This window comes from Malaclemys terrapin, chromosome 17, assembly GCF_027887155.1.
Source record: "Malaclemys terrapin pileata isolate rMalTer1 chromosome 17, rMalTer1.hap1, whole genome shotgun sequence".
Taxonomy (NCBI): Eukaryota; Metazoa; Chordata; order Testudines; family Emydidae; genus Malaclemys; species Malaclemys terrapin.
In genome coordinates this window covers 6,297,563-6,313,677 of record NC_071521.1, presented here as the reverse complement: position 1 = coordinate 6,313,677, position 16,115 = coordinate 6,297,563, and the positions used below count along the sequence as shown (strand labels likewise).

Below are 16,115 nucleotides of genomic sequence, written 5' to 3'. Positions count from 1 at the left end.
TTAGAGATCCTCCAATGTAATCTGTATCAGAAATTGTTTTCCATTGATATCCCTAACTTTCATTTTTGGAACAATTTCCAATATATTTAAATATATAGCAAAGTATTGCTGTTACTTTGGAAGCACTGGACTAAATTTGGCATGTGAGATGTGGCACGTTAAATTTTTAACTCTTTAGTAATGCAATGTTGGAAAATCTTGGTACTATTTTTCATTCTGCATTCATTGAAAACTATTTAGGCCTTTCCAGTAATACTAATATCACTTTAAAATCTAATATGCAGTAGTGTTGTAGGCTGCAATGCCACTGTAAATAAAATGTGTACGATCTAGGCTGCGTGTTACAGAGGTGAACAGAAGCATGGGTTTCACTTCCCTTAGAAAACTAAAGGCTCTTTTAACAGAAGTGAATGCTAAACTGCACGCATCCCAGCTGGTGCTCTTTAACCCAAGTATTTAGCTAGTGATGGGCTTGCATTGTTGTAAAGTAGGCTATTTGCATTAGGTTTATAGTGCTTCTGTTCATTGTGTGTAGGGGGTTCAAGACAGGTGGAAAAGGGAGGAGGAGTGGTAAAAGTTGAATGAGACAGATACCATGAAGCCAAACTTTGTTTTTTAATTTTGCATTTTATTTGATAAAATAGACTGTTGTAGCTTTTGTGTTCCTGTGAATACATGTCCATCTGCTCTAGGATGCTTATAGTTACTGCTGGCGCCTGTTCAGCTGTTGGCATGTTCACTACAACTGAAATTCTCAATCAGCTGCCCCATCCTTCCTGATAAAAATGCAGGAGTTCTTTCAAAGAAAAACAAAGGTCACGCTAAATTTCAAAAGCAGCCTGGCATAGAAATGTCGATCAAGTTTTGAACTTAATGAAATTTTCATGTCCTTTGATGCAGAGGCAAGTTTAACTTTAGTATGTTTTTAAATTTAAGGAGTTTGTTGATTCGCAGGAATTCGTAAAAGAAAAAACTCCCAAAGACACTAGCATTAATAGTGACAGATGAATCTTCAACTTCTGCCAAAGCTGTTTGGATTCTTCTTTCAGTATTTTAAAGTAACTACTTAAGGATTCTCCTTCGACATACTGATGTAGTAGGGAGTGGCTTAAAAAGAAAATTCCTGAGTTCTTATGCATCCAAGAACAGTTGTACAGATTAAGTCTTGTCTGCATTCGGAGAATTTTGCTAGCTACAGCAGTGTTCAGAAATGGTGATCAGACACCAGATGTGGTTCTACCAGCACCACACTTGACAGACATTTTCTAGCATGACTATGAAAGCACCATTTCTCTGCATAGTACAGACAGATTTTTTTTTTTTTGGAATTGAGAGAGAATGATGCTAGCAGAACCCGAGCTGTAAATTGCTTTCCACCCTCATCAAGTTCTGAAGCACAGTTTCTGAAAATGACGTATGTGTGGTGTGACCACCAAACTTTGTCCAGCTGTGAATTGCTTTTAAAATATTATAAGCCCTATTAAGTACATGGCCTTATTGTTTACTTTTGGGAAGAGGGAGGGAGACCCTTAGCTTCATCTCCACACCTACACGGAAAAATAACTTGTAAGATAAAATTCAGTATCTCCTACAGATGGATGCTTTCATTCCACAACTTCTTTTTGTAAAGTATAGCAGTATAGGACAGCAAGAAGAGAGGCGTATTACTGTATCTTATGTCATTGCGCTGTTTCACTGTGAAACTGAAATAATAAACATTAATACAGCTCTTCATGTTGAATATTTCCTAAAATGTTTTTTCCTCAAATAAGGGAACGGTTGCCATCTGTTACACCAACTGGATGATAGTATTAACTATATTAGTTTAGTTATATGCAATTTGAGAATTCAGAATGATGTGATCTGTTGTTCCAGTGCAATTTGTATGATATTGTTTTTATTAGGGTTTGAAATTACCTACTGAAGCTAGTCGGATTAAACTGATTGCACAACATGGCATGAAATGTCACTATGAGTTTGCTTATTGATCATGATGCAGACATTTTATAAAAGTTTTCTCTCCTTTTGTCCTTCCTACTGTTTTATGCGTTATCACTAACGAAAAATCCCTGATTATTCATAGATGGATACCCTATCTTCATAATAAAACAAATGCTTTATCCTTATAGAAGGAATGGCTTGGTGAGCACATTGTTATGCTGAAAATATTGATCTGTAGATGTGGAATGTATCAGCCATTCTAAGTCAACAATATTATACAAATTATTCTTTTTAGGAGAAGTGAACTGTAGCTTTCTACTTCTATAAAGAGGGACTTTATTCCTGACTCCCAACATATAAATCCACTATAAAGTATCCAGAGATTAGACTATATTTCAGATCGGTCTTCAATCCAACAGTCAGTACCTAAAGACAAAAGAAACTATTTCCTGTACATATTATTGCTTTTTCTCAGAGCTAGATGATGATTTTACCAGGATAGAAAGATTTAGAATTCTTGCAAGAAGTGTGTGAACTATTATATGACATACCATTGATTCTAAGTTTTGTAAACTATGCTGTAGATCTTCAGTGCAGAGTACTAAAAACTTGTACCACTTGTGCATGCATTTAATTGGGTAAGGGATTGCAACAGCAGTCATTTCTTCTGCCTAGAAATAAACTTTGGGAGAGACAGTTATTAAGACCATAACTTTCCCGATCTCACCTTTTTGACACACTGAATGGAAAGTCCTTTTTAAGTCTCTGCCTCTGTTGTCCTGAGGACAGCAAGCATTGACACTTTTTGTCAGATGCTTTTTGGTGTGATGTGAGAATACTGCATGAACAATCCAGTTTGAGCCTACAAAACAATATTTGAGGCTGTCTGTTAAAACTGTTATTGTAGTCTGCCAGATGAAAATAGAATGGAATTAGTTATAAACAAATCCTTCTGGAAAATGCCTCGGGTTATGATACTGCTGTAAGAATTCCTCTGTCAATGCCAAAGAGAGACTACATCCTATTAAGTTATGGATATATAGCCAAAAAAAATTGTTAGTACACTTGTTTTGTTCACAGTCTAGCAATTTGACATGATATTAAGGTTGCACTAATTACAGTAAAAGTTACCTAGCTCTTCTTATGCTTGCTAAGTTTAGAACTCTGGGGCAAAAAAATATTGACAATTCTAAAGTTCTTGATGCAAAGCTGACAGCATGAATGTATCTGTTTGCTTTAGTACCACACATACACATGGGACTTAAACGTCAACAGTATGCGTGAATACCAAAGGCTCCAAAAGCTTGGAAGCGTGTGTGAACTATCCAAGCTACTTGGAGCTGCAAAATTGAGTTGGAAATCTCACAAGAACAGCTTGATTTGCAGCATTTTGGCATTTACACTTCACAGTCCATGGAGGGCATGTGTGGGCAAAAACAGAGGAAATAGGTCAAGCTAACGTCTTTAAAAATATCCGAATAAAGCTTTGGATGAAAATTTTGAGGGACAATGATGTTAATTTATCTGAGCCAGTTCACTCATCCCTAATAAGCGTATTCTATCACACAACAAAATGAATAATGAAAATGAGTGATAATGATCCTTTTCCCAATGTCAAGCCTTTTATCTTTGGCCTCCAACAAGAAACACAAGTTTCTTTAAAGGCCACTAAAGAATGATTAAACTGATGGTACAGCAAGGAAAGTGACATACGCTATTTCTTGTTTCCTATTGCGGGGGAGGACATGCTGGAGATGGGACCTTTTCAATGCTGAGGGCTGGCTTTTGAAGCTCCCTCCTTGAGGATGTCCAGAGTTGTCATGGCTGTTTTCCAAACTTCTCTGGGTTAGTTATGGACATTTAATGTTCCCTTGTTTCCTCCCATTATTCTGCATAGGTAGGGGAGGAAGGTTGTTGGGGAGCGAGAGTTGCAACAGAACTTTATTTTTAAAAGATTGAATATTTTTCTGTACAGTGCACAGGTATCTCTTAGCAATGAAGCTTAATACATTTAAATGTTTACTGGCAGCATGTACTTCACCATATTACTTTAAAATACCGATAAAGGGGGAAACTAACTATTAAAGGCCTCCAAAGGTTCTCTAATCAAAATGGTTTGTGTAAGAATGTTTCAAGCGATTTATCATTCCAAATATTTGTAGTTATTCTCAATACAACTCTTTACAAAACTTGAAACTACACCCCAATTAATCTTCATGGTTCTGTATTTGCTCAGATATTTTCCAGTTGCATCCAGCATGCCCTTGGACAGCACTTGCACCTAAGAGCACCTTCATTAATCAAAATGTGAGCTTTGTGGTTTAATTAGGCATTGCACCATTTTGTAAGCCTCTGAATAAGTTACGAGTTCAGCAAAAAGCAGGTCTATGTTACCATCAGCTCCAATAGATTATACATCATCTATGTAGCCATGTAGCTGAAAGCCATGCAGATGGGTGACCATTATGTTCATCTTTGAAAACTGACATGAAGAATACAGTTAACTGAATAATGAGCTTAGCTGACAGGATAAACCAGAGAATACAGTACCACTTGTTAGTGTTGAGTTGGGCCCTGCTTCATCCACTTGGACTGAGTAAATGCCAGCAGCCTTAGAGAGAAGTCTAATTGTTTGGTTTGGGTTTCTTTTTCTTTAGATTTGTTGAAAATACTTCTCTCCATTGTGGTAGATGTCATCTTTAGTTAGTCTTCAAAACTAATCAGCCAAATTATTATTGAGGGTGCAAATGTAGGACAGATGTGCCCAGACCTACGACTTGATCCTCCCCCATTGAAGTTGGTGAGCGTTTTGCCATTGACTTCCATGGGAGCCGGAGCATGACCTAAGATAGGATGCCTGGTCACCGCTGCACCAAAAAGTAAATGTGTTTATTTATTTATTTTCAGACTGGGAACCTGCCATCAGGATTGGTGTGCTGGATTGCGGGGAGGAAGAGAACTATGAGACCTGTAAAGAATATGGTATTCTCTACTATCCAACTTTTAGGGTAAGTAGCACGATATACAGCATCAGGCAAATGGTGGTCATTCCATTTTGTAAAAAAATTCTTGTTTTAAATCTCAAACGGTTTCTATTATTCCATGTTCCAAACTACAACTGTTGAACCTCCTACCTGTAGTTAAAAACAGAGCAAACTTATTTACCCAGTATTTTGTGTACTTGTTCTTGGATTTGGGTGCTTTCTTTTTCTTCTGCAAAGATTCTTGTGATTATAATAAAAGATGTTTCAGGCTCTGTTAATCAAAAGAATGGAATAGATTATGCAATTATATGAATCAGCTGGACTTATGATTGTCCTAAACACTGAATTAGAATTTTTCAAACATAAGACATGTGGCCCAGGAAGCAATATATTCTTAAAGCATCACTAAGGTATCTGGATGCAATATATTTTTGTTAGCTGTTAAACATGTAAAGATCCATATATAGTAAATATTAATAGCGTTATACATTTTGTTTCAGTTAGTGACATGAGGGTAAATCCGGTAGTTCAAAACCGATACATCAGGGACAAAGATGGAATCAAGTAGCTGATTTCATGAGGGACTGTGTGTTAGTTAGTCTTGTAATCTTTGGATCAATCCTTCGCTAGCCTCATATCATTCTTAACTTTTTACTTCACAGTTCACTTAAATTGAATTTAAAAATACTTTCTACTGTTTGCCAAGAGAATCAGGAACTGTGTTTAATACGGAAATTTTGCATCTAAGGATGAAAATGAACTTCTGTTTTTGCCATGATCTTCCCTGTTGTTTGTAATCATCATCATCATTATTTACCCCATGTGAGAATAAAATGGGGGACAAGGAGAATCTCAATAAAAAGTTTGTAGTGTGAGAAGGCAGAAGAGAGGTGTTATAATATAAAAACTGTTTGTTCTTCTGATGGTGGGAAAAACAATAGTGATTTTTTTTCTTTTATCATGTTGTGAGACCAAAACCTGACTCATTTCTTCCCAAAGCACTGTATGTTTTGCTTTTTAAAATAGGTAGAAGTTATGTTGCATTATGTGTTTTGTTTTAACCACCAGAGGGAGTTAAGAATGTTTAGGGTGTCAGCAATATTCTTTAGCATGGAATCATAGAAACGTAGGGCAGGAAGGGACCTCGAGAGGTCATTTAGTTCAGCCCCGCATGCTGAGTCAGGACCAAGTCAACCTAGACCATTCCTGACAGGTGTTTGTCCAACAAATGGGGATTCTACAATCTCCATTGGTAACCTATTCCAGTACTTACTTATCTTTATCCTAATAACTAACCTAAACCCCTTGCTGCAGATTGATTGCTTCTTGTCTTACCTTCAGGGTACATGAAGAACAATTGATCACTATGCTATTTATAACAGCCCTTAGCATATTTGAAGATTTACCATGTCCTCCCTTAGTCTTCTTTTCAGAACATTCCCATTTTTTTAATGCTTCCTCATAGGTCAGGTTTTCTAAACTTCTGTATCATATTTGTTCCTCTGGCCTGTTTCCTTGAAATGTGGGGCCCAAAACTGGACACAGCTGAGGCAACACACGTGCCGAGTAGATCAGGACAATCACATCCTGTGTCTTACATATGACACTCCTAATAATACACCCCAGGATATTAGCAACTGCACTGTAGTGTTGGCTCCTATTCAGTTTGTGATCCGCTGTAACCCACAGCTCCTTCTCAGAAGTACTACTGCCTCGCCAGTGATTCCCCATTTTATATTGGTGCATTTAATTTTTCCTGTGTAACTTTGCAGTTGTCTTTATTGACTTGCGTTGTGTTGATTTCAGACCAGTTGTCCAATCTATCAAGTATATCCATCAGTTAATAGTATTGCTAAGTAAATCATCCGTATGAGTCAACCTCTCAATCCTAACCTTGTCTATGAAGTTGGAGACTTGAGTTGAATTTTTTCAAAATGCCTCTGAAAAAAAAATTTTTTTTTTTCTTAGAAAATCCATATGGAATTTTATGTCACTAGTTTGTTAAATTGTATAAATTTTTGACTTATAAGAGTTTGATTGTTTAAGGATCAGTGGGCAAGATCCACAACTGGTGTAAATCAGCAACCATTATAACCACACCAGCTGAGGATCAGCCCTTGGAATTTACCAGGCAAGAGTAAAATTTCACTTGTATATTCTGCTTGTCTGTAAGCTAAGTAACAATGTGTGATGAATTAAACTGTAAAAAGCAAGAACTCCTGAAAATTGTGTTCTGCCTCTGAACTGAGCTTTCCTGAAGTACTTTTTCCCCTTGAGCCATGAGTTGTCTTCAGAGGAATATTTTTTTTCACCCCACAGTACTTCAAAGCATTTACAAAGCAGTTCACAACTGGGGAAAATTACAAAGGTAAGAAAACCCTACTCTAACCTATCTCAAAAGCATTTATCCTACTATCCCAGAGTACATTATATAATAAACAAGATTTCTTTACCCATCAATAAAATTCAGACATCCCTAGGTGGAATACACAGGCTGTTTAACAGTACAGTAAGCAACTGTTTAGAATAGGTTAAAAATATCCTTTGAAAATGAAACTGCAGGGGAAATTTTAGATGGCAGAATGTAATTGCTAGAGTTTACATTTGTCCGGGACGGTGGAGTTAACATACCTGTGCTTTTAAAATACATTGTGGGATTTAATTGCTGCAAGTGGGCAGATCCTTCATTTTAAATCTCATTAAAAAAAACACACACACCTCTCAGCAGCGTGGTGTCCCTGTTGAAGCACTTGCTTGGCTCTGACTTCAATGGAAGATTGCCACCTTCTGATTTACCAGCACTGCTTTCTCCAACACCTGAATTTATTAGAAGTCCTTCATTTAAATGTTAAACAACGTTGGACTTTATGGCTCTGATATGGTCACACCATGAAGTGGTCTGGCTGCAGACTAAAGTAACACATCTTTTCAATTGGACTAACATATAAAAGGTCAGAAAACAGACCACCTGCACCATTGACCTTTCCGGTAGAATATTATTGCAATTGTACCTGCTATTTTTAGGGTTTGCGAGTAGGTTGCTTCTGTTGGCAAAAAAGCTTAAGGAATCCGTTTTTAGGCTTGATTTTTTTCCCCCCCGCCCGCCCAATTTCAAACCTTAGGTTAAACTAAAAAACCCTTTATTATTTATTGCCCTTTGTGGCTGGCTGTTACCTTACCTGGGCCATTTGTTAAGAGCGTTACACCAGTGGCTCAAATTTTCAATGCTTGCTGTTAGCAAGTGTGTAAACAAAAAGCGTTCATTTGGTCACTGAACATCTCCATTGTGAAAAAGCTGCTTGAACTCCTGCCACTACAAGAGTTGTTTGTGTGTGAGTGTAGACCAGGATGATGCAAGATGATAGTGAATTGAAGATGAAACTGATGAGACGCAGGTGAGCTATTTGAGTAACAAATATCTTTGTTTCTTTTAAGCTTTTTGGGAAAACGACTTTTACAAAAAGTCTGCAAACTTAATCTTACAAATAAAAGTACTTCTACCCCCTCCTAAAACAAACATTGTCACCTAGCTTTTTAACTAAAAAAACCTCAAACAGAGAATGAGACAACCTGAACTTAGTGATACTTTTCTGTCTTCTGAATAGTTCTTTATTTATCTATTGTTAGCAGGGTCAGATCGTGAGCTCCAAACCGTTCGTCAGATGATGATTGATTTTCTACAGAACCATTCCCAAGAATCAAGACCACCTGCTTGCCCTGCCTTGGATCCAATTCCGTAAGAATCTTGTTTGAAAAAACAGAAAATATTGTACACTTAGTAAGCTACTCAAATAAAATGTCAGGACTGTTTCCAAGGATAAAGAATGTTTTTGTATTTCTGTTTAACAAATACTTAGAGTAAGTTCATGTTGTGAGTAATGAGAACATTGAATTCTTCATGTGCTAAATAGCTTTCCTTTTCTTAAAAGGTCCAGTGAGATTTCTTCTCTTTTTGACAAGAATAGTCATCATTATACTGCCATTGTGGTTGAAAGTAGTAACTCCTATGTTGGGCGAGAGGTAATGTGTGACTTCTGAATTTAATCCAATATTTAAATCATGAATAATACAATTGAGGTTATATTTTATTCAGTCAGTGGAACTATTCATGTGAATAAAGGTGTGCCTGCTTGCAAGATTGGCATGTAAGTAGTTAAAGCCAGATCATATGCATTTAGAATATGACTAAGCCATGTGATGCCATAAGACATTGGCTTTTACTTTAGTCACAGAGAGGAGTGTGTTTTTTAAAGAAATGCAATTTTACTTTTCTTGCTATTTGGATTCCTTTCATGTCTTAGTGGAAGTTTAGTTTATCCTCCTCAATATTAGCAAAATACTTCTGACTGTCAAACCTCACATCATCACAAGAAAAATATTTCAGATGAATGACATTGCTTTATCACTATTAGAGAACCATTCATAAAGTTTGTTCCTTTTGGTCAGCTTTTGCAACATCGTTATTTTATTGTAATCTGTATGATATACTGTGTGTCTGTGTGGTCCATACACCACACTAATTAAAATAAAAAAGCCACCAAAACCAAGACAATGCAGAATATTGTAGTAGAATTCTTGGATGATGATGGTCTTAGCTCAGTTTGTGCTGAGGTGTAGTAGAGACTTCAGGAATTGTATGATCTTACATTTAGGGTATTGCATATCCTGTATGCCGTTATAATGTGGTAATATGCTGTTTTTCATACATATCTTATTTAATGTCTCAAATTGGCCCAAGCTGCTAATATGTTTCTTGGAGTCAGGGCCTAATTGCCCATTTAAATCTTATAACCGATTTGTGTGTGTGATTGATATCAATCAGTGAAGCAGTTAAATATGTCATTGTAGCAAGTAAGTGAGGTAAGAACCCCTCTGGGGTACTTGGCCTTCCTTTGGATGTGCCAAATAAAGAACACAGCAGGGTCTCTTGCAGCAGGAAAGGGCCAACAACGAATTAACTAAACATGGCTATTGGAGTGCTGCACAGGGGACAAGCTTTTTTTAGCAATATTGAAAGCACTATGGGATTAAAAATGCCAGACCTGAAGCAAGCTGCGTGGTGGGAGAGATGTAGATAATGCCAGTGCTAGCAGTGCGCTATACAACATAATCCTTGCCTTGAGGAGATGACCGTCTACCCCTGCATATAAATCTTGCTATACATGAATGGGGTAGCTTTATGTGCCACATTGCCTAATTAAATGTGAAACTTAAGGACACTTACAAAATGGTGTGCCATCATTGTAGTGTAGACTGGATAGTAAATATTTTCAGCATCTTGAACGGAAGTATGAGGAGGTGGAGAATTAATTTGTTATGAAATTTGGTTTGGCTCCATTTCACAATCTAAAGAGCTGCAGTTAGCCTACACAACTTCTGTTAGTTTTCTACTACTGCCAAAACCTAGGACAAGAAACAAAACCAAATTGCATGATTACTAGGCATAATCTGTATAGAAACATGCAGTGTGTGTTTGACATGTCTAATTACATTAGATTAGGAGCTGGCCAGCAGCACAACCGGAGTGTGAGGTGCTGCCTGCTTTGAGAACCATGTTCCCAGGTGCTGGCTCATTGTGGCTAATTGTGGAAAATGGACATTACTGAGATACAAGGAGGTATCAGTACAAAGCTTCTCAGCATTTTATTTTGTCCATTCTTTAGTCTTATTGCCTTCTGCTCTCTGCCTTCCGAAAAATGGAAGATACTCTGATGGTATCTGCTGTCAAGAATGGAAATTCTACTAACATTGTATAGTGTTCTAAGTTTACATACAATGTTTAAGTGAAATAGACACACACATCACCTCTAGAAGCTTACACTCTCAATAAGGCAAGACATGCACACAACACATGGCAGAATAGTTCAGGAGAGGGAGGTTTAGGTATTTATCACTAATGAGAAGAAACAGATTTGAAGAGATGGGTTTAAAGAAGCTAGCTGGAGAAGACAGGTGAATGAATCTAGGGGAGAGTTTAAGGCATAGGGAGCAGCATATTCTTATTTGTATTATTGTAATGCCTAAGAACCCCAGTCACGGACCAGGATCCCATTGTGCCTGGTGCTGTACAAACAGAACAAAAAGACTGTCCTTGCCCCAAAGAGGCTACAATCTAAGTATAAGATAAGAGACTACAGATGGATGCAGACAGACTGATGGAGGAGTATAAGGAAACAATGAGAGAGTTCTGGCTAGAGTGATAGGTTGTGATCTCTGAGCACCAGCTGCCTAACTGTTGTCAAGTTTTTGTAGGCATTCTGGCAAAGGAGAGTAATGGAGTGGCTTTGTGGATGTTTATGGGGAGTACCTCCCAAGCATGAGGGGCAACGTGGGAGCATAGCAGAAGGTACAAAGCCAAGTGTGTAGGGGCAGCAAGGGGGGAGTGAAAAGAGAGGATTGGGAAGAGCACAGAGAAGGGCAGAGTGGAAAATAAAGGCAGAGAAGTAAACAAAACAAGATTATTGAGGACCTTGTAGATGAGAATGAAGAGTTTGATTTGATATGGTAAGAGTGAGCCAATAGACAGATTTGAGAAGGACAGTCATTGGAATGGCAGGAGAGGAAGATGACTCTAGTAATGGGACCTTGAATGACTGAAATGGAGAGAGAGTTGTGAGCCAAATGTTCATCGGAATCTTAACTGGGCCTGCATATTTGCAAGCATAATTTTGGGAGTTAATGTTTAAGTGATGTAGATGTTTAAGTCCTTGATTGTGTCCACATAAGTCATAAACTTCGACATCTAAATGACATCTAAACTGTGAGTCAAATAATTGTCCCTACAATTATTAGAGCTCAGAAAAAATGGAAGCCAGTGTCTGAAAAATTGGCTTTAAACCCTTGTATGTATGTAACATGTCATCACAAACCAGTGGGTGTGTGACAAATATCATTTTATCATCTGTGTTTGGAGGCTTCTTCAGGACGTTTCATCACTCTCTCTCATGTGGTCTTCAGCTATGTGAGACTTGAGGGAGGAAAAAGTCAGGATGGGTTAAGGAAAAATCATAGAGCTCAGAAGATGAGAAAAAATTGTTTATCCCAATGAGGTAAAATTTCTGTTCAACAGAAATTGTTAGTGTCCATATTGGAATACTGATAAATAATAGGGCTGTCGAGAGATTTAAAAAAATATGTACAAAAAACTGCATTCAAAAATAAAACCAAGTAAAATTTTAGTGCCTACAAGTCCACTCAGTCCTACTTCATGTTCAGCCAATCGCTCAGATAAACAAGTTTGTTTACATTTATGGGAGATACTGCTGCTTCTTGTTTACAGTGTCACCTGAAAGTGAGAACAGGTGTTTGCATGGCACCGTTGTAGCTGGCGTCGCAAGATATTTATGTGCCAGATGCGCTAAAGATTTATGTCCCCTCATGCTTCAACCACCATTCCAGAGGATATGCATCCACGCTGATGATGGGTTCTTCTCGATAACGATCCAAAGCAGTGGGGACCGACGCATGTTCACTTTCATCATGAGTCAGATGCCACCAGCAGAAGGTTGATTTTCTTTTTTTTTTTTTTGGTGGTTGGGTTCTGTAGTTTCCGCATCGGAGTGTTGCTCTTTTAAGACTTCTGAAAGCATTCTCTACACCTCGTCCCTCTCAGATTTTGGAAGGCACTTCAGATTCTTAAACCTTGGGTCGAGTGTTGTAGCTATCTTTAGAAATCTCACATTGGTACCTTCTTTGCATTTTATCAAATCTGCAGTGAAAGTGTTCTTAAAACGAACATGTGCTGGGTCATCATCCGAGACTGCCATAACACAAAATATATGGCAAAATGTGGGTAAAGCAGAGCAGGAGAGACACTATTCGCCACTAAGGAGTTCAGTCACAAATTTAATTAATGCATTATTTCTTTTACGAGCATCATCAGAATGGAAGCATGGCCTCCAAAATGGTGGCCAAAGCATGAAAGGGTATATGAATGTTTAGCATATCTGGCATGTAAATACCGTGCAATCCTGCTATAAAAGTGCCATGCAAATGCCTGTTCTCACTCTAAGTGACATTGTAAATATGAAGCGGGCAGCATAATCACCTGTAAATGTAAACAAACTTGTTTGTCTTAGCGATTGGCTGAACAAGAAGTAGGACTGAGTGGACTTGTAGGCTCTAAAGTTTTACATTGTTCTGTTTTTGAGTGCAGTTACGTAACAAAAAAATTCGAGAGTTGTAAATTGCACTTTCTCAGTAAATAGATCACACTACAGTACTTATGAGGTGAGTTGAAAAATACTATTTCTTTTAATTTTTAGAGTGCAAATATTTGTAATAAAAAATAATAAAATATGAGCACAGTACACTTTGTATTCTGTGTTCTAATTGAAATAAATATATTTGAAAATGTAGAAAAACATCCAAAAATATTTAAATTTAAATTGGTATGCTATTGTTTAACTACGATTAATCACAATTATTTTTTTAATCACGATTAATTTGTTTGAGTTAATCATGTGAGTTAATTGCAATTAATCGACAGTCCTAATGTATACATATACTTGATGAATAGTAAGGTGGTTCTATCAACAGCTTAGTTTACTTAAAAGTATGGTGCACTCCCTGTAATATACTTATCCTTTCTTACAAGAATTGATATTCTTTGAACAGTGTGTAACTCTTGTGTGTTGTCTTCTCATCACCCAGGTGATCTTAGACTTGATTCAGTATGAAAACATTATGGTAAAGAGAGTGCTGAATTCTGATAAGGCTTTTCTAGAGAAACTTGGTATTACCTCAATCCCTTCATGTTATCTGATCTATCCAAATGGGTCCCATGGATTAATTAACATGTAAGTACTATATATCTGTAAGGGATACTTGCAGTACTTTGAGGGGTTCAGTTAAGCTTTAAAACCGTTGCCTTAGTTTCCTTGCATACAAGTTAATGTATTTGATAACCAGGTTTTATTTGTGTATTTAAATAAAGGCAATGTATCCCAATATGTGATCAGTGCATTTTACTGATTGAAGTTTAATGTTCAGACTCTTCATATTTGAAGAGACTGACAATCTCAGACATTGTTGAGACAGCTATTCCATTGCGTATGAAAAATATCCCATTCATGTTTAATAATCTTATACTTGTACAGCTGACTCTCTGTAGGAGTTTACAATACATTGAAATGGACTAAGAGAACAAAAATAGATTTCTCCCTCAGCTGGGAGAAAAAACAAAATGCTGTAGCGATTAGTTATAACTTCACTGCAGTGGTGAGTTTAGACGGCTCACAAACGTGCTTGTAAAATGAACGGTAAAGAAGAATCCTCCATCTGTGAAATAGAAATTCCAGGCTGATGGTGTCAGTGCAAAGTGTTACGAAAATATAAACTGTTGAGCAGTAGCTAGTGACATGCTGATAGCCTATTTATCAACATCATTAGACTATCACTGAGGTTTTGGGAAGAGACTCTGTATTAGTCATGTCTTCCACTGCTACCAGTCATTATCACTGACTCATTATTGTGATGCCTGTGAGGAGAATATGTATGGTTTGGGACAGATCTGAAATAAAAATATTAAGTACCAAATCCCACAGATCCAATTCAATCAAATCACCTGTTGGATTCAGTGAAAGTGTTGCCTGCAAAAGGTGTACAAATATGACCTGAAGTCTTTATGAAAATGGGATGTTGCTGTTCGTTTGAATGGTATTGCAAGCCACTGGTCCTAATTATTTTTGTTGCTGCTTCTAAAATTTGCAAACATGCTGTCTTTTACCAGACTTTTAAAAGAAAGAGTAAAGAAAACCAAATCTCGTATTTCACAGATATATTAAACTGTTCCTGTCAATCATTTAGCTTGAGGTGATTTTTAACCCTTACACTGTCCTTTCATACGCAGTTTGAAGCCTCTTCGGTCTTTCTTTTCTTCCTATTTAAAGTCACTGCCCGGTGTGAGAAGAAAACTTGTTTCACAACTTCCACTACCAAAAAAGCAAAATAAACAGGAGGGCACAGAAATCAAGGCATGGAAGGAATTTGATAAGTAAGTGATGCTGTTGAGCTTCAGTTTAATGGTTGGTAGTTAAAATCCACAGTTATTATTGCCAAGTGGGAAGCTATACAGTAATTGATTTTAACATCTTACTGTAGCTGAAAGCTTTATTTGATTCCATAACTACTACTCAAAGGAAACACCCGGAATTGAATAGCTGAACCACCACATGGTGACCTGCTGAGCAGAACAAAGGGATTGTGTGTGAATATTAAAGGGATCCTAGCACTGAAATGTCTTGCAGATCACGTTGTACAGCATTGCTTTCATTTGTTTGTTCAGCAGGATCCCTTTCACAATATACTAGATACACTGGTAAATTAATTCAGCCCTAGCAGCAGAGATGTAATAAATACTCTACTTAGTGAATGTACCTTTCTTGCAATTATGACTATTTTAGAGATTTTAAAGAAGCTTCAAGCAATATTTTCAATCTGCATTTGGAGCAAATGTCTGCATTTCTCTGGAAGAAAGTTCTATTAGAGACTATTTTTATTTTAAACACATGCTTTACTTAAAAAATCCAGGGCTCAATTCTGCTTCCATTGGTGTCAGTGTGAGCAGGATTGATGATCAAACCAGTATCTGAAATGTAGGGTTCACTAGTTTATTTTTTTTATTGGAAAACTTTAGCTTGTAAATCAATATCCCAGATAAAAATAGTCAGTACTAAAAATTTTTAACAAGCTTTTGTCAAATCTACAGAAAACAGCAAACCCAGTATTTGTTTGTATAATGGTGAGTCAGGACACCACTAGAAAGTGTTAGGTAAATGCATATATATTAGAAAACCCTAAAGTCACCAGAAAAGATGTTTATCAGACCAAATCCACTTAGGTTTATGTTCACCCTCTGACTATTTGAGAGAAGGATACAAGAGCTTTGCAGTGAGATAATCCTTCAGCATCTTTAGCTGGAAAAGATGTAGGACTGAGTGCTTCCATTTTGTACTTATTTTCATTTTTTGTTATGGTTACTATTAAAGTGTCAGCCCTGTTTGTTTTTTTTTGACAGATGGCTATGTTTTCTTTTAACAGTTTATATAGAATATTGTGTTTTGATAACTGATTTTTGTTGCTAATGAGTATCTTATTAACGTGAATGATTTTATCAATCTTGGTGCTTGTACAATACAATGTTTTATAAAAGATCACTATATAAGAATCTCCCAGTTAGACTGTTTGTGT

General features: G+C 37.0%; 1 protein-coding gene across 2 annotated transcripts in view; it reads left to right on the top strand.

The window, feature by feature from the left end:
- Positions 1-16,115, top strand: part of QSOX2 (quiescin sulfhydryl oxidase 2) — a 40,445-nt gene that overhangs the window by 4,840 nt on the left and 19,490 nt on the right. The window contains exons 2-7 of one of the 2 annotated variants that reach the window (XM_054007538.1): positions 4,849-4,949; positions 7,245-7,293; positions 8,556-8,661; positions 8,855-8,945; positions 13,578-13,723; positions 14,776-14,919. In XM_054007538.1, coding sequence (XP_053863513.1) covers positions 4,849-4,949; positions 7,245-7,293; positions 8,556-8,661; positions 8,855-8,945; positions 13,578-13,723; positions 14,776-14,919 — 637 coding nt within the window. Of the gene's footprint in view, positions 1-4,848; positions 4,950-7,244; positions 7,294-8,552; positions 8,662-8,854; positions 8,946-13,577; positions 13,724-14,775; positions 14,920-16,115 lie in introns of both variants that reach the window. The other variant, XM_054007537.1, reaches the window with a different exon arrangement.